Raw genomic sequence first — 25,916 nt, forward strand, 5'->3', positions numbered from 1 at the left:
AACTTTCCGGAAACTTTCCACGAGTATATTAAGCTCGGGAATTTTGGGAATTTTGGGGGAAAAAAAAATATGCAAATTAAACGCTGAGCAATAAAAACATCATTCAAAACTCTATTTTAAAGATGTATGGAACGTTGAGTTTCAAGCCTCCACTGTGCATTCTTCCATCACATGCACAGATAACTCCCAGCATGCTTCACTCTACAGCAGGGCTATTGAGGCCTGCTGTAGAGTGAAGGACTAGTCAGGTAAGTTTCCATGATATTACTGGGGAAAATATATTAGCATGCTGATTGAGGATTGTTCATCTGTTCATCTAGCCTATTTCCATTCATTTATCCATCAATTGTAAAATATGTTTACAGACTATTCCAATTGTTTGGCCATGGAAAGTTTCCAACTTTGAATATTCCCGGAATTTTGCAACCCTAAATCAGATTACAAAAATAAGTAACTATAATGAGCCCAGGTTACATGATTACAATGAGAACATTGGCTGCTGAAGGCATCAAACCGTGTTCTGACCTGTTGGAGTTGCCGTAGTTCTGCCAGGTCCTGTAGTCCTCCATGAAGTCTGTGTGCTCCAGGGTGATGTTGTAGAAGTCAGTGAAAGGCATGATGGGAAAAGACGAGACGCTGTTGGCTGCATCTGAGGAGAAGAAACAGAGGAAAGGCGAATATTAGGCAAATAATTAGCAACATTTACGTTTGCCTGTGTGTGTGTGTGTCTATGTGTGTGTGTGTGTGTGTGTGTGTGTGTGTGTGTGTCTGTGTGTGTGTCCCTCACTGAACAGGCTGAGCACTTTGGTGGCAGACGGGATCCACCAGGAGCATTTGGCCAGAGGTGGAAGTTCGTCTGGCTCGGCAGGAAACAGGCGGGTGGATATGAACTGCAGGAGGCGCTCTACTAACTGCCTGAAGCGCCGTGTGGACAGCCTGACACGCACAAACACACACACAGACACACACACACACACACACACACACACACACACACACGCACAGACACACACACACACACACACAGTTAACATTGGCTGAACATCATCAGAAATCTGAACAGAAATAACCTCTTACATACACAGAGGAGAAAATAGCAGCGTTGGATGAAGAAAGCTTTTGAGGCGAATGACCCAGCTTGTAATTTACAGCAGCTCGATGGTCGATCATCACCACAGACATGAAGTCAGTGAGTCTCATTCAGGCCGAGACTCGTGACTCCGATACAACACGAGTCCAGAGTGAAGGCAACAAGGAGACGCAGCTGCAGAGCGACAACACAGACGCTCAGAAGCTGCAGACACAAGTTTTATTTATCAGGTTTCTCCCCCTGAAACCAAGACACACACACACACACACACACACACACACACACACACAAACACACACACAAACACACACACTTACCTTTTGAGCCAGTGAACCAGGAAGTGGTGGTCGGCCTCGGACAGAACTGCGATCTGCCTCAGCAGGTGAGCAAAGATCACATACGTGTTGGTGCTTGAATACTGGGGACTCTGCACACAACACAAACACACACATCATCTGACTTCAGACTCATCTCATGCAAATAAAAACAATTCATAATTCATGAAGAATCTGTCTCAACTGAACAACTGGAAACACTCTTTAGACAAAACACAAATAAAAACAAGTGACAGCAAGAGTGAGACACAGAGTCTCTGCAGAGACAGAGAGAGAGAGAAGTCGTCATCAGACAGGAAACCAGCCGTCCTGCACGCCAACATGACCTCACCCAGCACGTGTGTGTGTGTGTGTGTGTGTGTGTGTGTGTGTGTGTGTGTGTTGAAGGAGCTCGGAGCCACAGTGGAACGACTGTAGAGTCTTTATCGAATTCTGATTCTTAAAACCATATATGGAAGCAGAGTGCAGTGAAAAATTATAGAGAGAGAGAGAGAGAGACAGAGCGAGAGTGAGAGAGAGAGAGTGAGAGAGAGACAGAGAGTGAGAGTGATAGAGAGAGAGTGAGAGAGAGACAGAGAGTGAGAGTGATAGAGAGAGAGTGAGAGAGAGAGAGAGAACAAGCAGAAAAAGGAGAGAGAGAGAGAGAGACAGAGAGAGAGACAGAGAGAGAGAGACAGAAACAGAGAGACACAGAGAGAGAGAGAACAAGCAGAAAAAGGATTGAGAGAGAGAGAGAGAGAGAGAGAGACAGAGAGAGAGAGAGAGAGAGAGAGAGAGAGAGAGAGAGAGAGAGAGAAAGAGAGAAAGAGAGAGAGAGCGACAGAGAGAGACAGTGAGAGAGAGAGAACAAGCTGAAAAAGGAGAGAGAGAGAGAGAGGGCGAGAGAGAGAGCGAACAAGCAGGAAAACGAGAGAGAGAGAGGGCGAGAGAGAGAGAGAGAGAGAGCAAGTAGAAAAAGAGAGAGATAACGTTGTTATTGAGAAATAAACACTTGAACAAACATCAGTGATTTTAGAACGACCTGAGATGACAGGAACATCTTTAACCATTAAAATAAACTCAGCACTTAATTTAAAGTTATATATATATATATATATATATATAGACATGAATAGACAGTTCAATCTCCTGCAGCAGCAGCTGGGTCCACGTGGGAGGAGCTGGGTCCACGTGGGAGGAGCTGGTTCTAGAAGCAGCGACACCAGGTCGTCTGGATCCTGATGCTGTTCATCAAACAAACCTTCTACATTTCATACAAGTCAAAGTTCTCTCACCTGAAGCAGAATGAAATACGCTCGCAGGTCGTCCTTGCTGCGCGGCCTGAAACAGAACACACACATCAGCTGTGACCCAGGACACACACACACACACACACACACACACACACACACACACACACACACACACACACACACACACACACACACAGACACACACACACACTGAATCCATCTTCTTATCAGACTGAAGTCAACTCCCTCACATGATGGATCAGATGATCCCACTGCATCAACCTGCTCCTTGACTCTCAATGATCAATTTGATCTGAACCGTTTTTAATTGTCTGGAGAAATAACATCGAACTGAGAAAAAAGAAAAAGGAAAAACTGAAACGTAGAAAAACGGTCAAACTAAATATTTGCGACAGACGTGTTCTCACCCTTTCCACTCCCTCAGCAGACTGTTGATGATCCCCTTCAACACGGACTTCTGGATGTCCTGTGGCTACACACACACACACACACACACACACACACACACACACACACACACACACACACACACACACACAGATAACGTCTTAATAACGTATTAAGTTGGTTTTATATTCAGTATGTAACCTGACACATCGACTACGAACAGGCTCCGTCCACACACAAGTGTTTTGTTTTAAAACTCATCCCTGTTGCTATGGTTACGCCCGGTGGAGACTTCCTGTCGGTGACACTTCCTGTCAGTGGCACTTCCTGTCAGTAGCACTTCCTGTCAGTAACACTTCCTGTCATTAACACTTCCTGTCAGTAACACTTCCTGTCATTAACACTTCCTGTCATTAACACTTCCTGTCAGTAACACTTCCTGTCAGTGGCACTTCCTGTCAGTGGCACTTCCTGTCAGTGGCACTTCCTGTCAGTAACACTTCCTGTCAGTAACACTTCCTGTCAGTAACACTTCCTGTCAGTAACACTTCCTGTCAGTGGCACTTCCTGTCAGTGGCACTTCCTGTCAGTGGCACTTCCTGTCAGTTACACTTCCTGTCAGTAGCACTTCCCACAGATATGAACACTAGATATCTCGGCCGCGTTGCCGGCCAACGGAGCCGGACGTCACCACATGGCGGCCATCTTGTTGCGTCCGGCTCCGTCGAGCGAGATATCTAGTCTTTATATATATCTATGGCACTTCCTGCCAGTAACACTTCCTGTCAGTAAAACACTTCCTGTCAGTAACACTTCCTGTCAGTTACACTTCCACTTCCTCGTCATCCCTGCTCTGACTCTTCACCATCACAGTTTCTGTTACTAAGCAACCAGCTGCAGAGGAGACATCTACTTCCTGTTTACGTCACATGACCCGTGGACGTGAGCGGTCATGTGACGTGTGTGTTCAGATGTGTTAGTACAGTGATTGTTTCTGATATGGAGATAAAATGCTCGTCTGGACGGTGACGTTTTTAAAACTAAAACAAATTTATGGTGAGATCTGGGCACCTTAATGAGTGTGTGTGTGTGTGTGTGTGTGTGTGTGTTTGTGTGTGTGTGTTTGTGTGTGTGTGTCTGTGCTTACTGTGCTGAGCAGTGCGTCGTAAACAGCGTTGACAAACTTGGCGTTGACTCCTGAGTCGTCGATGGTGTTGAACGATCCGTTCGCCTCTCGCTGGGAAACAAGGAATGAAAATGAGGATGATGTTTGTGTGTGTGTAGGTTTTTGTGTGTGTGTGTGTGTGTGTGTGTTTGTTTGTGTGTTCTACCTTGAAGGCAGCGTTGATTTCTATGAAGGAGTCAAAGGTGGTCAGGTAGAACTCCCGGACGTCCCTCCAGTCCTCTGATTGGACGGCTTGCTCCATGTCCTCCCTGGCAACACACACACACAAACACACACACACACAGACACACACACACACACACACAACTCTCAAAACACAATCCAGGCCTGGCTCAGCCAACAGTGTTTGTGTTTATTGGGATCAGGAAGCGTGAGCTGTGTCTTGCGGGCGGTGGGACTCACTGGAACTCCCTGGTGGTCTTGGTCCTCAGCGGGATGACGGGCTCGGGGGGGAACGGAGCTTTGACCTCCGGGGGCAGCGTGTCGATGGAGAAACGCTGCTTCTGACGGACGTCGCCACAGATCGGAGGAAGCTCTCTCCCTGACGAGAAAGAGAAACACCCGTTAACCGGCGCACTTTCATTTCACTCAGTTCCATTAATTACATTAAACACATGTTATCAAAATGTTCATATTCAGTTACAAATCGCGATTCTTTTTTTTTTTTTTTTTTTTTAAACATATTTATTGGTCTATACGGGGGGGATATATGGGGGAGGGGCAAGTTGACCAACTCTTGTTTTTGCACAAGAATCTAAACATACCCAAGCACTAGCTTTGCATCGCCTACATGCAAACAACAATGAAGCATAGCCTACTTTTTGTTTATTTCAAAGTTGAAATAATGAATGAACTTTTATTCATTCTATTTAATTCACCTTTTATTTATTGTTTAAAAGTAGCCTAAGTGGCTTACATTTCTTAATCTGTCAGTTTGTGTGCAGTTGACTGGGGCTATACAATAATAGGGAACATTTTTATTTATTTTCTCTATTCATTAAGTTAATGTTAATATTTGAAATAAAACGTGTAAAGCTCTATGTGAATTTGACTGTGTTGTATTTGTACTATGATTCAACTTTTTTCCATGGTCCAATATTTAAAAAAAATAATAACCAAAAGAAATTGCAGGAAATCATAATATCGAATCGCAATACCCACAGAATCGCAATACATATCGTATCGCCACCTAAGTATCGTGATAGTATCGTATGGGGAGGTCCCTGCTGATTCCCGTCCCTAATTGACACGGCTTCTGCACACACAACGTGTTTGTGGTACCGTGACCCTACACAACATGTTGAGCTTATCAGCTGGAAAGTGTCGAATCTCAATATCACGATAAGATCACTTTTTAAATGTAATTCTTTGTGTTGACTGGAATCTATAATTGTTCTTTTATGTTAAACATCAATCTCACTGGTGCCAACAACACAACACAGCTTCCATGATGGATGAAGTGAAAAAGAGCAAATAATACAAACTGTATTTCCTGTTACCACACACACACACGCACACACACACACACCCGTCACTGTGTAATCACAGGCTGCAGAAACACACACGTCCACCCCTCCTCCCTCTCCTCTGCACCACCTATCCATTTGGTTTTTAATCAGCCTCCTGCTGTCTCCGTCTCCACAGTAACTATTGTCTGCAGCAGGCCGGCCCAGGTGCATTGTGGGTGCTCATTCTGGAGGTGTGGACAGACAAGCAGGAGATAAAAGCTTCACCGATTCAGAGCCGGACAGACGGATAAATGAATGTGATCGAATCCAAAGGTCACAGCAGAGCAGCCATAGATTTAGACACAGAGGTCAAAGGGTCAAATCCAGCTTATTGCCTTATTCAATGTGCTTTAATTCACCACTGGAACCTAATGTCACGTTTATATTGGAGCTGGTTCGCAGGATAAACAGTAGGTGGCGCTGATTCTGCACTCGGGTTCTGATCCGTCAAAACAGGAGATATAACATCAGCTCTATTTCTATACAACAAACATTACGTCTACTCATCGGAGTAATTCCTCTCTCCTGGGGCGGGAGTGACATTTACGTTATGTAATTTCTTTATCTCATCTTTAATTCACTGAACCTGTTTCCATTGCATCTTTAAACTGTTGGATTATTAAACCTCTGATGAGAGGAACAACTTATTAAACATAAAAAAATAGATTTAAAAGATATTAAATGTCCTGTTCCATTCAGGTGTTTTGTGTGTAAATTGAAAAAGCAGAGCTGGAGGGAAACACCATGACTATCCAGTTTGGTTCCTATCGACCACGTCAGGACAGGATGATCTGTTTTGCTGATTGAAGCTTGATTGGAGGCTGACAGCGTCACAGAGAGGAACAGCTGATGGAAGCAGTGAAAGAGAAGATGGAGACTCCCAACTTTCCACCTCTGCTCCAGATTAATTAACCCTGCTGTGTCAGCCTGTGCATTAACCAATTTAGTCCTGACAGCAACAAACCCCGGTCGCCATGACAACCTTTAATCAGAAGAGTCATGAGTCAGAAGATTCATCTTCACCATCCTCCATCTTCCTCCTCATCAAAGTTCACTGCAGCCGAGAGGTGAGTCGCCTTGTGCTGCTCGTTAATTCAAGTTGTTGTTCCTGAGTGAACGCAACAATCAGGTGGAACATGTGCGACCGAGGAAAATAAGAACAAACAGAACGTAAACATCTGAACGTGTTGAGGAGACTTTGTTGGTTTTACAGTGAAATCTGAAATCTGCTCGACACAGGAAGTGACAACAAAACCTCCTGAAACACTTTACACGTGAAGAAGAAGATTCTGGGGATTGTCCAGCAACTGTAACAGGCCCGAGGAACACTGCACTATCTGTGTGTGTGTGTGTGGGGGGGGGTTAACTTCCATATGGTTTTCATTTGGGGCGGAGGTTCGCATAATTATTCTGGCATCGGTAGCCGTGGTGACGAAGCCGGCTGGTGAGTCTGCGTTCTCACAGCAGACAGAAATAACTTCCCTTCACGTCCCTTTGACAAGAAAACACAAAGTGTTCCACCGATGATGTGCTGGTCGTCTGGATTTGTTTGGTTTTTTATTTGATTCTTCACAACTTCATCTTCTGAGACCTCAGTGAATGTAAATCCATATTATTATTATATTGATTTGAAAGCTTAAATCTACTGAGGGTAGACAAGGCAGAATATTTCAGTAAAGAGGCAGAAACTGTGAAACCTGAATCACGCAGGAAGAATGTCTGCAAATGTCCAATTAGTGGGATTTCTTTAAACGCTCAGTCACCAACTGGAAAACTGGAGCAGCTTCTCCTTTCTCTCCTGAAAACCTGGAACACTGGAGACACGAGTGTTTCAGCTCAACGTAAACAGAGTCTGAACACATGCATCGAGCCAACAGTAAACACAGGAAGTGACACGTCATTACATCGGAGACGCAGAACAGCGTCTCCGAGGAAACAAAGACAGAGAACCGGCTCATATCCAAACAGCTCTCTGCTGCTCAATACTTTCATATCCTACAGATGAATATGGAACGTCCGGAGAAGCTGCTGCACAACTTTAAATCAAATCACTTAGAAAGGAAAATGATATGTTTGAGCCAAATGCAGTTGAAAATGTGTTTTTCAAGTATTGTTCAAATCAAATCAAATATACTTTATTGTCCCCATGGGAAATTAAATAAAAACTAAAATAAATATGCCAGACAAAGTGCAAAGGTTATTGAGATTGTTCTAATAAAGCTAAATAAATAATTCTTATAATAAAGTTAAGTAAAGTATTGTTAGCATAAAAAGACAAAAAGACAAAGAAGTGTTCGCACAGTTCGAGGAAGTTTGAGGAATCGACTCGTGGCTCTGACTAAGTTTGCACGATTTATCGGAGCATCCGACGATCGGTGCAATAAATCGTGGTTAAAGTGAAGTTTTCAATGATGGACTCACCGTGTCGGAGCCCCAGGGTGCCCGTCATGCCGCCAGCCAAGCCCCGCCCCCCTAAGTCCCTCCTCTGGCTCAGCGTGGAGATGAAGGTTCCGAGAGACGGAAGCGGCTGCTTGACTCCTCGCCCCAAACCCTGGCACAGGAAGATGACATCATCACAGAGAAGGAGGGTTTAGTAATAACTAATCAAACTATCGATCATGTTTAATCTCGGTGTTAGTCAGCTGATCTAAAGTTAGCATCTCTGACACCTGAAACAAACAAACAAAAAGTGAAGACGTATAAATCTGAGAGCAGAGAAGCAGCGTGATGACAAGAACCTGGAGCAGAGAGAATCTGTCTGAGTGCAAGCTCACCGTTAGAGCGCAAGCAGAGTGAAAGAGGAAGTAGCCGTGAGCTACATGCTAACCAGGTCTACGCTTCAACTCAGGATCTATAGCAACCGAAGCTCAGTTTGAAACTCAAATACAACTTCAGCTACAGAAGCTTGGAATACGCAACACTAACAAATGTATTACCAACAAAAACAAACAGGCGTGTGTGATCGAAGCCACAACCGACCAGAAGCCGACAGCTAGCGAACAACGTCCGGAATCAGGCCGAGGACACAAGGAAGGAGGAGAGAGGAGGAGAGAGGAGAGAGGAGAGAGGAAGGAAGGATTCAAGAGGAGGGAAAGAAGAGAGGAGAGAGGAGATTAGAAGAAGACTGATAACAAAGTGAGAAGAGGAAGAAGAGAGAGGTGACGCTGAAACAGAAAAGATAGAAAAGAGAAGGAGATGAAGATAAGAGACAGACGACAAGAAGTGGAAGAAGGAAAAGATGAAGAGGAGAGAACAACAGATGCAGAGCAGCCGCTCCTGACAGCACCACACACACACACACACACACACACACAGACACACACACACACACACACACACACACACACACACACACACACACACACACACGTCTCAGCTGTTAAACCTCTTATCACACTCTGCAGGTTATCGTGTTTGATGATGATGGAAGTCTAGTTTTTCTTAGAATAACTTTTGAGCTTTTATCTGTCGTCCACGTTTTGCTTGAATCCTCGGACCCTGAGCGTTGTGGTGCTGAGCAGCCGCTCCTGACAGCACCACACACACACACACACACACACACACACACACACACACACACACACACACACACACACACACACACAGGTCAGCGTTGTGATGCTGAGCAGCTGAGGAGCCACGGTCGTTAGTCCTCATCCAGTCAGACTGAGTGCGGCTGAGCGTCTGCACATTCGGCTGAGGTCTGGCACCGGAGCCCACATGTGAGCCCACCCCCCCCCCACCCGGTGCCAGACTCCACTTCGGGTTGGAGTCGGCAGCTCTGAGCTGATTCATGCCGACAGATCCGCTCCAGACTCCAGACTCGGGCCGGAGGAGTCTGAGCAGTGATCGTTTGAAACAAGTCTGGAAACCAGTGGTGAGAGATTCAGGACTGATCCGAGTGTGAAAGTGTGAGGAGAGAAAAACACAGAGAAGATCACACAGAACCAGACCAAAGGGAAGATGAAGACTGAGGTGAAAGAAGCATTTCACTTTTCAGCCTGAGAATTAAATTCTTTTCAGATGATTTCATAATGTTTCCTGAGATGTTAAGGCCGGCTCATGCTTCTGCAACGCTGCTGCGGCTTTTCACGCAGTTGTGACGCAGGACTCGTTGTCATTCATGGTTTTACAAGCGTTGCGCGTGTTGCCATGCAATTCCCCGCCAGAACACTAGGCGGAGTAATGTTTTTTGTCGAAGTCGGCTCTTCTTCGCGTGTGGTTATACTAGTGGTCATAGTGTCGGATCTCTTCTGCCAAGTGCTCTTCTATTTGGTCCATATCCGTTCTTCTAAATCTTCCGTGGTTTCCGCCGGTTCCGGGCATGAACCGGAAATGCGACTCCGGAAATGATATAGTTTACCAATCACAGCCTTGCCGGCTACATGACGCTTGCGGAGCTTTGCTGTATGGTTAGAAAAATTGGGCGACGCACATAAGCACGTAAGAAGGGAAAGTAAGTACTTAAGGGGCCCGGAAGGGTTCTTACGCTTCCGGGACCGTGAAAACACAGAAGCATGCTCCGGCCTTTAGAGTCACACACAGACAGAGAGAGAGCTCAAGAGTTCAGACACGGGGTCAACAAAGAGCTGAAGCTGTGACGGATGTAAAATAAGCAGCCATCGCTTTTACATTATTACATTTCATTTAGCTGACGCTTTTATCCAAAGCGACTTACAATAAGTGCATTCAACCCTGAGGGTACAAACCGCTTCACAGTCATCAGCATGAGCAGAGACACAAGTCCGGAATCATCTGTGATCCTGAAGTCCTCCTCAGCTTCATCTCATTCTGAGGGAGAGGAAGAAGTCCTCAGCGTGATGAGTGAAATAAGAGGATCAGGGTCTCGGAGCCAGTCACACATGAACATCAAGCTCACAGAAAGATGAACAGCCAGGAGCCTCCTCAGATCTCAGACCTCCGGGGACCAGGAGCCTCCTCAGATCTCAGAGCTCGGGACCAGGAGCCTCCTCAGATCTCAGACCTCCGGGGACCAAGAGCCTCCTCAGATCTCAGAGCCCTGGGACCAGGAGCCTCCTCAGATCTCAGACCTCCGGGGACCAGGAGCCTCCTCAGATCTCAGACCTCCGGGGACCAGGAGCCTCCTCAGATCTCAGAGCTCCGGGGACCAGGAGCCTCCTCAGATCTCAGAGCTCCGGGACCAGGAGCCTTCTCAGATCTCAGACCTCCGGGACCAGGAGCCTCCTCAGATCTCAGATCTCCGGGGACCAGGAGCCTCCTCAGATCTCAGAGCTCCGGGGACCAGGAGCCTCCTCAGATCTCAGACCTCCGGGGACCAGGAGCCTCCTCAGATCTCAGAGCTCGGGACCAGGAGCCTCCTCAGATCTCAGACCTCCGGGGACCAGGAGCCTCCTCAGATCTCAGACCTCCGGGGACCAGGAGCCTCCTCAGATCTCAGAGCCCTGGGACCAGGAGCCTCTTCAGATCTCAGACCTCCGGGGACCAGGAGCCTCTTCAGATCTCAGACCTCCGGGGACCAGGAGCCTCCTCAGATCTCAGACCTCCGGGGACCAGGAGCCTCTTCAGATCTCAGATCTTGGGGACCAGGAGCCTCCTCAGATCTCAGACCTCCGGGGACCAGGAGCCTCCTCAGATCTCAGAGCCCTGGGACCAGGAGCCTCTTCAGATCTCAGACCTCCGGGGACCAGGAGCCTCCTCAGATCTCAGACCTCCGGGGACCAGGAGCCTCCTCAGATCTCAGAGCTCCGGGGACCAGGAGCCTCCTCAGATCTCAGAGCTCCGGGACCAGGAGCCTTCTCAGATCTCAGACCTCCGGGACCAGGAGCCTCCTCAGATCTCAGATCTCCGGGGACCAGGAGCCTCCTCAGATCTCAGAGCTCCGGGGACCAGGAGCCTCCTCAGATCTCAGACCTCCGGGGACCAGGAGCCTCCTCAGATCTCAGAGCTCGGGACCAGGAGCCTCCTCAGATCTCAGAGCCCTGGGACCAGGAGCCTCCTCAGATCTCAGACCTCCGGGGACCAGGAGCCTCCTCAGATCTCAGAGCCCTGGGACCAGGAGCCTCTTCAGATCTCAGACCTCCGGGGACCAGGAGCCTCTTCAGATCTCAGACCTCCGGGGACCAGGAGCCTCCTCAGATCTCAGACCTCCGGGGACCAGGAGCCTCTTCAGATCTCAGATCTTGGGGACCAGGAGCCTCCTCAGATCTCAGACCTCCGGGGACCAGGAGCCTCCTCAGATCTCAGAGCCCTGGGACCAGGAGCCTCTTCAGATCTCAGACCTACGGGGACCAGGAGCCTCCTCAGATCTCAGAGCTCCGGGACCAGGAGCCTCCTCAGATCTCAGAGCCCTGGGACCAGGAGCCTCTTCAGATCTCAGACCTCCGGGGACCAGGAGCCTCCTCAGATCTCAGAGCTCCGGGACCAGGAGCCTCCTCAGATCTCAGACCTCCGGGGAAGCCTCCTCAGATCTCAGAGCTCCGGGACCAGGAGCCTCCTCAGATCTCAGAGCTCAGGACCAGGAGCCTCCTCAGATCTCAGACCTCCGGGGACCAGGAGCCTCCTCAGATCTCAGAGCTCCGGGGACCAGGAGCCTCTTCAGATCTCAGATCTCCGGGGACCAGGAGCCTCCTCAGAGCTCCGGGACCAGGAGCATCCTCAGATCTCAGAGCTCCGGGGACCAGGAGCCTCCTCAGATCTCAGACCTCCGGGGACCAGGAGCCTCCTCAGATCTCAGACCTCCGGGGACCAGGAGCCTCCTCAGATCTCAGACCTCCGGGGACCAGGAGCCTCCTCAGACGCCTGCAGCCACTTTATGACATTTCCAGACTCCACCAGGGACGACAGACTGTTTATTGGTCAGAACCATCGGATCTCCACATTCCTGCTCCCTGACACAATGGAGATGACATCAGCCAGCCTGAGACCTCCACGCTGTGAGGTCACACAGAGGAACAGAAACACGCCCCCCCCGACGCTCCGCCCCCTCAAACCCAGCGTGGTTACATCAGAGCTGAGGTCAGGAGGCTTCACGTCACTTTTTCCAAACAGACACAAAACAGAACTTTGAATTCTGGTTCCTGTCACTTTGAAAACAGAAGATGAAGCTTCACTGAATACACACTGAACTATATAAATATATACTTTATATACAATGTAGCAGAGGTTAATTATATGTGTTGTATAATGTTCTCTTTGTGGTTAATTCTGCATTAAAGCAAAACTAAAAAAATTAATGTGAGTCAGACTTCAGATGCAGAAACATTTAACCTTTTAAGAAAAAGAGGGAAAATATCAAACACAAGGAAAATTAACTGCTGGAGCTAAAACGACTGTTTTCACAAATGTGTTTTTATCTTGTTAACGATCAAAGACAAAGTTCTGAAAACTGTGAAGAGCTGAGATTCATCAGGACTGAAGATCCATGCACATCTGGTTCATAACAACCACTGATCTGTTTGTCTCACTTAACTTTCTGTTTCTTTCTTTGACGTATTATTATTATTTTAATCTGATAATAAATAGAATGGTGCATTTTAATCATGTCCTTTTAAAGCAATAGCAGAAAGTGGTGAAAGTGAAAAGCTCTTACAGCTGGAGCGGAGCTGCTGTGGATCGGTGGGAGTCTCTCTCTCTCCCTCTCTCTCTCCCCTGCTCCTCCTGACAGAGCAGGGTTCTCTCCATCCATCCTGTCGAGTGGAAGCTTCTCCAGCTGGAAGCTCTCAGTCCTCCTCGCTCCTCCTGACAGAGCAGGGTTCTCTCCATCCATCCTGTCCAGTGGAAGCTTCTCCAGCTGGAAGCTCTCAGTCCTCCTCGCTCCTCCCGGGGCTGCGCATGTTCCTGCGGCTCCTCTGCCTGAGTCTGCTCCTCAGGGACGTGGATCCGGGACCTTCTCGTCCTCCGGGACCCGGGACAGGTGGCTTCTCCTCCCGTTACGCACACAGACGCGCGCGTATAACGGTCTCCAGGAGCCGCGCGTTAAGGCTCCGGCTGCTTCAGAGGAGATCCTCAACCCGAGGAGGAGGAGCTTCTACCCGGAGGAGAAGGAGCTTCTACCCGGAGGAGAAGGAGCTTCTACCCGCGTGCCCGGCTCCTCTCTGCGGCCCTCACTGCGCCTTCTGTCGGGGAGGACGCACCGCGGCGGCCCGGCGCCATGTTGGAGGAGGAGGAGGAGGAGGAGGAGGAGGAGGAGGAGGAGGAGGAGGAGGAGGAGGAGGAGGAGGAGGAGGAGGAGGAGGAGGAGGAGGAGGAGGAGGAGGAGGAGGAGGAGGAGGAGGAGGAGGAGGAGGAGGAGGAGGAGGTGCCTGGAGAGAAGGGGCGGGAGATACACACACACACACACTCACACTAAAGACACGCACACCTACAGAGTGACGGGAAATAGGAGATTTGGATTCTGACAGAAAGACTCAAACAAATAATAGTATGAAAAAATTCAGTATTAAAATGTATCAATTGACTATAAGAAAAACTCAGATTTCATGCAACAAAGTATAAAATATGAATGAATCAAATAGAAAATTGAGTTAAAAACACGACGTTAATAAACATGGTGTTACTGAGATATTATTTTAGTCAGAAAATCATTTATTTATTATCTCATATCTTGAAAATTTTGCTTCTATAAAAATCTACAATAGTTAAGATTCAAAATCTCGGTCCTGGTCAAAGATGTTTTTAACAAAGTTACTTTTTTTTCTTTAGTCTGAAAATTTAACAAATATTGTTTGTTGTCTTGTGTTTACTTGAAGTTTCCTTTAATTTGTTGTTTAGGTTCCATTGTTAAACTGTAAATAAAGACGGCGACTCGTCTCTACTTGCAAATGAAGCTAAAATATCTCCGATACGAACACTGCCCTCCTGTGGTGATGATCTACAGGTTCCACCCATAAACACTCTCAACCAATCATGAGTCAGTCTCAGCTGTCAATCATGATGTGACAGCTTGTTCTTATATCATCGGATAACAAATTAAAACCAAACTGATCAGAAACACAAACATTTATTCAACCTGTTCTTTCATGTCCCATCTGTTAACATGGAGGAGATCTTTCACTGACCTGAAAAGTCTGAACAGATCAATAACATTTATTTGAATGAAGCTCATGTTCATAAATCTGTGTCTCAAACGTTGCTGAGCCTGGAACTCGTTGGTTAATGTCACATCTGTCAGCAGGGCTTTTATTTTGACAGTTGTAACAGGAAGTGACGAGTGTGTCCTGACTGTGGTCGAGGACGTCACCGCCGCAATTTAACTTCAGTCCATAATTAGTGAGAAACAGGATCCAGGCTGGAGACATGTGTGTGTCTGTGTGTGTGTGTGTGTGTGTGTGTGTGTGTGTGTGTGTGTGTGTGTGTGTGTGTGTGTGTGTGTTGTGATGAGAGATGGATCAGAGAGAGAACAACATCTGGGAGAGAGAGAGAGAGAGGAGAGAGAGAAAACAACATCTGGGAGAGAGAGAGAGAGAATAACATCTGGGAGAGAGAGCGAGAGAGAGAGGGGAGAGAGAGAACAACATCTGGGAGAGAGAGAGAGAGAGAGAGAGAGAGAGAGAGAGAGAGAGAGAGAGAGAGAGAGAGAGTCCTCGCTTTAAGACCTTTTGGCAGCAACACACGCGCCTTTCCTCAAAAACCAGGGAGAGAGAGAGAGAGAGAGAGAGAGAGAGGTTACTCCAGTTCAAATAAGTTCCAAGGAGGGGCGGGGGGCGGTAGAAGAAGAGGAGGGGGAATGGAGCACTCACACAGACACACAACACACTCAGGCACACACTTCCTGCACATGAGGGTGTGTTTCCTAACATTACAGAACACAGGGTTCCTCAGAGGAAGAATGGAGGGATGAGAAGAAATTAAAGAAGGAGGACAAGAGAAAATCGAGGGAAAAGACAAATATAAGATATATATGTTGTATGTATGTTGTATGTATATATATATATACATATATATATACATACAACATATATATGTTGTATGTGTATATATACATATATATATATATTTTATGTATATATATATATATGTATATGTTGAATATGAGAAACAGAACAGACTGGGAGAGAAAACAGAATAAGAGAAGCAGGAGCTCGGTGAACAAGTGGCAGAACAGAGTTTGTTAAAAGAAAAGATTCTGGAAGTTTATTTTATTTCTATGGATCAAATTTAATAATTTACTGTAATAGAAACTGCAGTAGAATCACCAGTAGAGGTCAGTCTTCCTCCAGTAGAAACCAGAGCTTCTGTTGCAGGATCAGTGGAGACGATAGCAACGGTTGAAGCTCCGGTTGAGAGAGAAGCAGCCACGAGTGTGGATCTGGAAGTCGTTAGCGTCTCCCTCACTACAACAGTAGAACCTTCATTAGAAACTACAGTAGACCCTTCAGGAGACGCCACTCCTCCCCCTGTGGTAACACTAGAAACTACAATAGCAACAGTAGAGACTTCATTAGAAAGTGCAGTAGAACCACCAGTAGAGTCCATGACCTCTGCTCTAGAGAGTGAAGCTGCTGATGTTGAACGTACAGTAGAAATTGAACAAGCTGCTTCCATCCAGAAACCAGAGTAGAAACCAGAGTAGAATCATCCTCAGGAAACGTCGCTGTCAAAGAGGAGAAGAGCGAATCTGAACAAAAGACCTTAGAGTCTGTAACTCTGCATTCAGTGAATACCTCGGTGGATTCTCTGAAAACCGACGAGCTCCTCCAAACAAAGTTTACTCTCGATGAGGAAGTAGAGAAACGACTCCAGGAGCTGTTGGTCGGTGCCGAACACGAAGCTGCGGTCAAAGCCGAGAACACGGGCGAAGATGAGGGTGAAGTTGTGTCTAAAGTTCTTTCACAGTGGAGCTCTCTCTCTGCCGACCTTCAAGAGCTGGAGGGAGGAACCACCTCATTGATGACAGAGCTTGTCTGTCCAGTTCCTGCAGCGCCTCTGGGAACCGATGAGGAGGTAAAAACGAGTTCAGCCTCTGATCAAACTGCAGGAGCTAATGTCGCGTGTGTGCAGGTGGAGGAGGAAGAAGAAGCCATGACACTTGAGTCCATAATTTTATCTGAGGTGGAGGCTGAAGTGGAAATTTTCGAAACTGAAGCTCTGCAAGAAACAAGTGATGCACTGGAGAAAGAAGCTGATGCTCTGGCAAAGGAGGAGAAGATGGAAGTGAAGATGGGGACAGGGGAGGATGTTTATAGTGACACAGCAGAGGCTGAAATCTTAACGCTGGATTCCATCTCTGAAGCAGCCGATGCGATAGAAGCTGAGATTCCTTTAATGATGGAGGCCATGTTTGGCTCTGAGCAAGGACTGAGGCAGACTGAGTCTCTGCTTCCGAAGCTGGGGCTGCAGAATGAAATGATCGATCAGGAAGCAGGAAAAGAGTCTGCACAGCAGGAGGGAAGAGTCCTGGAGGCCATGTCTGTAGAGTCTGTGACGTTGGTGGAAGTTGAAGCATCTCTGGAAACTCTGGAGAACGAGTCTCTGAGTGAAACCGCAACGTATCTGGAGAATGAAGCCGAAGTTCTCACTGGAGAGACGAGGACGGAGGTGGAGGGAGGAGCGAGGTCTGAGGAGGTCCCTGAGGGTCTGGACCTCGAGTCTCTGACTCTGCATGAAGATCTGCAGACTGATGCTCTGATGGAGGAGCTGCTGTTTACGGTTCCAGGTCAAATCACAGACCTGACAGAAGCTCAGGTGGATCAGGAGGTTGTAGGAGCAAATATTTCAGAAGTTTAACTATTAGTGGAAGTAAAGACGTCTATGTTAGTTTGCATCAAATACTGAATTTAAATCTGAACAGACAGACATGACATACAGTTTTATATTAGTTGCACACAGAAATTTAGAGTTTTACAGAATTTGTTTTATGGTGAACAGACGTTTTTAACTTTAATGTTTTCATGTGTGTGGTTCAGGGTTGGATCCAGTCCAGAGACTTTTCCTGGAGAAGATCAGAGAATACAACAACCTGCGCAGGTAGACACACAAAAGAAGTTTCCTATCATATTGTTTTATTATATTAAAAGGCCTTGAGTAATTTGATCAGATCTGTCTAGGAGAAAGAAAATGTAGGATGTAGATGTCCTGCTTATTTAAAGGTTAAATAAGTAATTGTACCACATTGTTAAAACCGTACATGAACAGCTATGAATCCTGTTGTCTCCTCTCAGGTCGAGTGGAGGACCAGTGGAGGAGGAGTCAGATTATGAGTGTCACCTGTCAGAGGAGACAGCAAAGCTCCAGAGACTTTATGGAGGAGGAGACCTGAGCAGCTTCCCTCAGTTCACCTTCACCGGTGAGAGAGACATGGAGGGAGAGAGATTCAGTTCTTATAGTGCTTTGTGAAATATTGTTGTGTTTTTACCCTCAGGGCCACCGTAGTGTCAGGTCCCAGAAGGAAATGTCCCTTTCACTGCACAATATATACAGTATCAAACTAAAAAAGGATAAATTATTGTTCTTATTGTGTTGTTTTCTTTCTAGAGGCCGAATTAGACAAGGACCCAAAATGAATCATGAATTTCTGCCTCCTGCTCTTTATCCTCCTCTGCCTCTGTGGAGGAACCGAGGAAATGGGAGAAGAGGAATTATTTGTTGTGTTGATCTGCTGGTTAAACAAAAGGGAAAAACAATGTATGGTGCAGCAATGATAGAAAGTATTTTATTTTATTAAAGCAGAACTTTCAAAAGACTAAATCAGATTTTTGGTTGGGGATGTATCACATGAATCGGACTTTGACTTTCTACTACTTACAGCTGATGAAAGAGAGAACAATGGTGTTCTAACTGTCTGTTAGAGTTTACATTCATATTTATAGTGTAAATTATAAGTAATTGTAAACTGTGGCTGATCATCAGACTTTCGTATGATGAGGCTCTTACTTCTGTGACCGGAGCAATGATTTGTCTAGATCAGAGGTCAGCAACCTTTACTATCAAATGAACCATTTCTCTTCTTCCCCCAAATAAAACTTGTCTGGAGCCACAAAATATATTTGATTACACAGCTTATAAAGTTATAAGTATAAAGTAATGTATATAGTTATACTCAGTGTTGTGCCAGTTTACACCTAAAATTAACTAGTTGAAAGTTCTGTTAATGCAGATGTAAATTAACTAGGTGACTTTCATATGTAATATTTTTAAATTTTGAATTAAGTTCTCGGTTCCAGAACTGAACTAGTTCACCTTCTTTTGTTTCATTTTATATTCATTGAGATGATTCAGGAGACGAACTGACGATCATCTGTTTAATTATTAACCGATGGTACTAAATGTCGTGATGTTTATATGCTTCGCCCCGAGGTGGAGTGTGCTGTATTAAATTGGGTGCAGCCAGAGAGTCAAAGTACAGAAACACAGACACAGTGTGAGTCGGTGAGTTGTTGAATAAATGCAGCAGCTGCTCCAGGAAAGCTGAAGTGTGTTTGTCCTGAAATCTGAAACATGTCCTGGATGTGTTGACCTCGAGGTCAAGTTCCTCTTTCTTTACACCGTGTTCACTCACTTCTCTCATCCACTGGGATCGTGTCGGGATCAGTCGCTGGAGAAGCTTTTGACTTGTTTACTGTTTGTTTGTCTTTATGACTTTAGCTTCGGTTATTAGGAGTTCACCAGGTTTCAGGCCTGTTCTTCAGTAACACACACGGAGGAGGAGCGGAGACCCGGTGGTTCGGTGAGTAAACTCTTGTTTTCTTAACGCTTCGTCACTTTCGGTTTGCATCACACAATGTTCACAATGGAACTTCGAGTCTGTGAGTCTTCAGTCTAAACTCTGCAGAGATCGTAGCTGCAGCGTCTGAACCTCAGCTGCTCTGACTCGGTGTCATGAGTCGAACCAGCTGTTAACTCGTCTCTTCTTCCATTGATCCACATTCAGTTCTCACAGAAAGAAAGAAAGATGTCTGCGTTCAAGTCTCTGGTTGTGTGGATCCTCATCATGTGGACTTTCACCACAGCAGGTACGTGAAGTCTCATCTTACTATGTAGAGTTCGTGACAGTGTAGAGGTTGGAAAAATTCACACTTATGCAACATTAATGAAAAACATTTGTTGAAGAAAAACATTTATGATGAAGATAATAAAAGTATGAAAACACAAACTACTGAAGGTTTCCTTACTCTATAAAGATGTGTATGTGAGTAGCGTGTGTGTGTGTGTGTGTGTGCGTGTGTGTCTACGTGAGTGAGTGAGCTTTCAAAATGGCGGCTGGCCACTATCAAGATGACGGATCCCCTGGTGGCGGGGTCAGAGACATGTGTGAGGAGATGTGTGTGTGTGTGTGTGTGTGTGTTGGTGCCAGGTTAGAGGAAGTAGCTTGTTGCATGCAGTGAAAGACTGTGAAGAGCATAACATTAACTTTAAAATAACTTATAACCAAAATATCACAGCAACACAATCAAACTTATAAACATCACACGGAATCGAATAAACCGTCTTTGCTTAGCCTAGCATAATTACTAAGCCCAGCTTTTCTTCAGCTGGAACCAGGGCCTTAAGGCCAACTTATGCCTCTCCTTTTTTTTATATTACGGACAGATACGATCGCCCTATCCGTCGTGAAACGCCCTCTCCGAGTGCTTCAGACAGGTTTTCGTACACGTCTGATTTTTCTAACTATCCGTCTTCATGCTGGAGACCCGACGGACCGCTCTTGGCTGTGATTGGTCCGCGAACGACATCATTTCCGTATGACGTCATTTCCGTATTTCCGGACCTCAAACTTCCTGTTTACTTGTAGCAACAAACACGAACACAACTATGATTCTACGATTAATGTGACGTGTGTGTTAAGCCAGTGGAGTTGTCCGGCTGACGGTGGCTCGTTAGAGCACTGAGGGCATGTGTGCACGGTCACATACGGTTATAACGAGCTTTCAAAACGGCGCTAGCAGGTTAGCTACCATGCTAACTAGTTGCCATGGTTCAGTGTGTGGGACGCAGGCTAACATGTAAACAGAGACACGTGGACTTCTTCTTCCCAAATTGGGTAGGCTTCTCTGAGCTCGTCTTCCGTTGCGCCACCTATGGGTTTGGCGGGGAATTGTTTTTAGACGGATAGTCGTCGGAGAAGTAAAAATCAAAAAGACTCTTTGTCCCCCGCTGAGACCTCTCCGAGAAACGGATACGTAGAAGTATATAAGAGCCTTTAGTCAAGGTGGAGGGAATTATGAACAATTCCAAATATCAGTCAATTTTGGCACAAAACCTTCAGACTTCCATTAGAAAGCTGAAGATGAAGAGGAATTTCACCTTTCAGCACGACAACGACCCAAAGCATACATCCAAATCAACAAAAGCATGGCTTCACCAGAAGAAGATTCAGGACTTCCGGTGTTACGACATTACTACCTTAGAGGCTAAAGTGGAGCATCTGTCAACTGAGCTGACAAGACTGGACAATAAATGTGAAGATTTGGAGGCGAGATCGCGGCGCAATAACATACGGTTAGTGGGAATTCCTGAAGATTTTTCCACCTTTTCTGCTGCTGCGGATGTTTCCTCTTTGCTCAAGGAGGCTTTTGATCTGGAGAAAGAGCCACTCGTGGACCGGCACATCGTACCCTCCAGCCGAAGCCGAAGCCCGGAGAGCGCCCTCGCTCGTGTTCACCATTAATCTGTTTCCTCTTATTTTCATAAACACACAGTATGTGGTTTTCAGTTTAACTTGGTCTTGATTGGCTGTACCTTCCTGTCAAATGTTGCTAGACTTGCAGGAGCTTAACCCGAAGCTTGATAGTTATGCAAAAAGCCGAAAGTGTTCGCTTTAGGGATCTGACTCCTTGTGGAGTTAGCACTGGGTTCTCCATCGTTTGGGGATGGGGTCGTTGTAAGTGCAGTTGGGGGGTGGGGGGGTGGTTCAATGTGTGTGTTTTGTTTTTTTGTTGTTTGTTTTTGTGTTTTTTCTTTTCTTTTCTTCTTTTTTTCTTTTTTTCTTCTTTTTCTTTCTCTTCTTCTTCCTTTTTCTTCTTCTTCCTTCCTTGGGGATCCGCATTCAGTCTATTTCTATCTCTAGGGATTTAACAAATGGCCACCAATACTAATACTTCTGATGTTCCACTCACTGGATCCTCTGAATATTAAAGGCATGTGGAGTCCAATTAAGAGATCAAAGATATTTGCTCATTTGAAACGTCTTAAAGCGACTTAGTGTTCCTGCAGGAAACCCACATGCGTACTAAAGATCAGGTCAGACTTAAATGTCCCTGGGTTTCTGAGGTGTTTCACTCTAATTTCAACTCTAAGGCCAGAGGGGTCGCTATTTTAATTGGTAAGTCAATTCAGTTTTCAGCTTCTAAGGTGATATCAGACAAAAACGGCAGATACTTAATTGTTGCAGGTACGCTATTCCATATTCCCATTTTATTAGTTAACATATATGCCCCCAATTTCGATGATCCACACTTTATGAATAAGCTATTTGAACGTCTTCCCTCATTGAACAACAGCCTCCTTATAATTGGCGGGGACATGAACTGTGTAATTGATCCCAACTTAGACCGCTCCAACCCACGAACTCTGACTCCTTCTTCAATGGCGAGGTCACTTTCAGATTTTGTGTCCAGGAACAGTTGCACTGATCCTTGGAGATTTAATAACCCTCGTAACAAGGAATATTCCTTCTTTTCTCAAATGCATGAATCTTTCTCTCGGATTTATTATTATTTTATTGATGCTAAACTAATTCCCAAAGTACTGTCTGTTAATTATCATCCTATTGTTATTTCTGACCACGCCCCTCTTTCTTTAGATATTCAGTTCTCTTCACAACCCCGGTACTCAACACCTTGGAGGTTTAATACATTACTTCTCTCAGATGATAAGTTCACCAAATTTATTACAACTAAAATAGATGATTATATCTCTCTAAATCAAAATGATATGGAACCAGTTTCATGTTCACTGCTGTGGGAATCATTAAAAGCATACTTGAGGCCACAAATTATCTCTTACTCTGCCCACTTGAATAAGTCCCGTAAAGCCAAATTGCAAGAAATCTCTATCAATATCACCAAATTGGACCAACAACTCGCTACTTACCCCTCTCCCAGTTTACTTAAGCAGCGTGTCGATTTACAGACTGAATTTGAACTCATCACCACTAGTGATGCAGAGCGACTTCTTTTACGATCACGCTCCACATATTATGAACATGGTGACAATGCAAGTCGGCTCCTGGCTCATCAACTACGCCGCCAAGCTGCTTCACGTATGATCCCTCAAATAATAGATTCTTCTGGCTCATTGTATAAGGACCCCACCACCATTAATTCGGTCTTTCACTCATTCTATCCCTCTTTATATAAGTCTGAATCTCCACCTGACACCACTGAATTGATAGCCTCATCTTTCCTGTGATAAGCTCAGATGCTGCTAAAGAACTTGACTCACCATTAACGGTAGAAGAAATCACTTTCGCTGTGAGTGGTATGCAAAATAACAAGGCTCCTGGCCCTGATGGATTTCCAGTGGAATTTTTTAAGAGATTTCAGGATAAATTGTCCCCTTTGCTACATGCTGTTTATAAGGAATCACTTGAACATTGCACTCTCCCTCCCACGTTAAGGCAAGCCTCCATAAGTCTCCTCTTAAAAAAAGATAAGGATCTGAATCTCTGCGGCTCATACAGACCTCTTTCATTAATAAATGTAGATGCTAAGATCCTTGCTAAAGCTTTGGCCTATCGCCTGGAGAACATTGTACCAACTATTGTCTAACATGAGCAAACTGGATTTGTTAAGGGGCGACAGTTATTCTTTAACGTCCGAACACTCCTAAATATTATTTACTCTATAACTGCCACAACAACACCTGAGGTAGTGATCTCGGTCGATGCTGAAAAAGCATTCGATAGGGTTGAATGGGACTATTTATTTACTGTACTAAAGAAGTCTGGACTGGGTAATGGGTTCATTTCGTGGATACGTCTCCTTTACACATCACCACAAGCAAACATGTCCACTAATGGCATTCAGTCCAATTTTTTTACTCTAACCCGTGGCACCAGACAGGGGTGTCCCCTATCTCCTCTATTGTTCACGCTAGCTATAGAGCCCCTGTCGATCTTTCTGAGGTCCTCCTCCACTTTTACTGGGATCTCACGATTGGGCACAGAATTTAAGTTGTCACTTTATGCTGATGACTTATTGTTGTATGTCTCAGATCCTGTCCTTTCGATTCCCAAAATCTTATCTGCTTTCCAGAGATTTGGTTCTTTCTCAGGCTATAAAGTGAATACTTCTAAAAGCGAATGCTATCCTGTCAATGCTTCAGCATCACAGCTCACACAGTCAGATGTCCCTTTCAAAATGAGCCTTTCTGGCTTTAAGTATCTCGGGATCAACGTAACCAGAACGTTAAACTCTCTTTTTTCTGCTAATTTCTCACTTTTAATGTCTAAAATTAAATCTGACCTCCAAAGATGGAGGAGCTTGCCTCTCTCGTTAATTGGAAGAATTAACGCGGTTAAAATGAAAATTCTGCCCAAATTTCTTTTTTTGTTCCATTGTCTCCCACTTTTCCTGCCAAAGCAGTTTTTTAAAACAATCGATCAGACTATTTCTGACTTCTTGTGGTGTGGAAAAGCTCCTAGGATCCGCAAATCCACACTTCAGAGATGTAAATTCAATGGCGGATTGGCACTTCCGAATTTCCAACTGTATTATTGGGCAAAACATATTCAAAAAATTGAATTTTGTTTCAAGTCAGTGAATCTGCCATGGTGCCACCTAGAGGCACAGTCATGTGTTTCATCCTCCTTACCTGCTCTACTTACCTCTTCTATTCCATCCAATCTCTCTGGCTTTACAAATAATCAAGTGGTTCACTCCACACTTAAAATTTGGTATCAGTTTAGGAAACACTTCAAATTTAAATCAACATCTACTTTAGCTCCTTTACTGAACAATCATTTATTTCGACCTCCGCTTACAGATTCAACCTTTTTTGCCTGGTATAATAAAGGTCTGAAATTTTTTTGAAGATCTTTACAAGGATGGTATTTTTCGCAGCTTTACAGATCTCTCAGGAGAATTTCATCTCCCAACTTCTCATCTATTTCGTTACTTTCAAATTAGACACTGCGCTAAAGCTTTGTTTCCAGTTTCTCCCTCCTCGCCGCCGACCCTACAGTGGGAGGGGCTTTTAAACCACGATCCACTTCAAAAATCACTCATCTCTAAAGTTTATAATGAACATCTGTCTTTTGATTGCTCTCCAATTACTAAAGTTAGGGCTGCCTGGGAAGATGAACTGGATCTAAACTTGGAGGATGACTGGTGGGACACTGCTCTTAAGAAAATTCACACTAGTTCATCCTGCGCTCGTCTCACACTTATACAGTTTAAAGTTCTGTTTAGAGTCCACTTTCCTAAAGCTCGACTGTCGCAAATCTATCCCAGTATCACCGATAAATGCGACAAATTTCATGCTTCATCCTGCAATTTAACCCATATGTTCTACTCTTGTCCGCTACTCTCTCGCTTTTGGTTGAATTATTTTGACACCATGTCAAAAATACTTTCAGTGATTATAAAAGTCTCCCCCCATGTTGCCATATTCGGGCTCCCAGAGAACCATAACCGGTTTACCTCTAATCAATTAGACATTTTAGCTTTTACTTCCTTACTGGCAAGACGCCACCTTCTTCTCCACTGGAAGTTGACTAAAGCTCCCTCTAGTGGCTCAGTGGCTCAACGACACCATGTCCTTTCTAAAGCTGGAAAAGATCAGATATTCAGTGAAAGGTAGCTCTAACAAATTTTATAATAAGTCGCTTCCCTTTCTTACATTCTTCCACTCTCTCCAGTCCCTGCCCCCTGATTGACGGACCCCGCCCTCTCTCTCTCTTTTCTCTCTTTCTTCTTCCTTTTTATTCATTAATTTACTTATTCTTTTTTTGTTTTTTTTTCCTTTTAATTTGTTTATACTGTGCAGCTTTAATACTTAATTGTTACTTAATAGAATTTTCAGTTATCTATCTATCTATCATTATTGTTGTTGTTTTCATTGAGTTGTGTAATGTGTTGCTCGCAGGACCACGTTCATGTGGTCCATAAAATAAGAAAAACATCCAAGGAGGAAGACTGTATACTACTCTTGATCCATCAAGATGCGCAGTGTTTTTGTGGTGTCAATATCTCTGTGTATTGCTGATTGTCGTGCTGAGATTTTGTGATACCCAATGTA

The 25,916-nt window shown here is 45.1% G+C and overlaps 1 protein-coding gene across 1 annotated transcript in view; it reads right to left on the reverse strand.

Moving 5' to 3' along the window:
- hectd2 (HECT domain containing 2) overlaps positions 1 to 13,876 on the reverse strand; it is a 29,563-nt gene extending 15,687 nt beyond the window's left edge. The window contains exons 1-10 of the mRNA XM_061087057.1: positions 13,330 to 13,876; positions 8,181 to 8,310; positions 4,654 to 4,792; positions 4,397 to 4,499; positions 4,213 to 4,302; positions 3,086 to 3,150; positions 2,700 to 2,745; positions 1,408 to 1,517; positions 788 to 936; positions 526 to 649 (exon numbers count right to left, since the gene is read on the reverse strand). Of these exons, the coding sequence (XP_060943040.1) occupies positions 526 to 649; positions 788 to 936; positions 1,408 to 1,517; positions 2,700 to 2,745; positions 3,086 to 3,150; positions 4,213 to 4,302; positions 4,397 to 4,499; positions 4,654 to 4,792; positions 8,181 to 8,310; positions 13,330 to 13,506 (1,133 nt within the window). The 5' untranslated portion in view covers positions 13,507 to 13,876. The remainder of the gene's footprint in view (positions 1 to 525; positions 650 to 787; positions 937 to 1,407; positions 1,518 to 2,699; positions 2,746 to 3,085; positions 3,151 to 4,212; positions 4,303 to 4,396; positions 4,500 to 4,653; positions 4,793 to 8,180; positions 8,311 to 13,329) is intronic.
- Between the last annotated feature and the right edge of the window lie 12,040 nt (positions 13,877 to 25,916).

The sequence above is a fragment of the Limanda limanda genome, chromosome 15, assembly GCF_963576545.1.
Source record: "Limanda limanda chromosome 15, fLimLim1.1, whole genome shotgun sequence".
NCBI lineage: Eukaryota > Metazoa > Chordata > Actinopteri > Pleuronectiformes > Pleuronectidae > Limanda > Limanda limanda.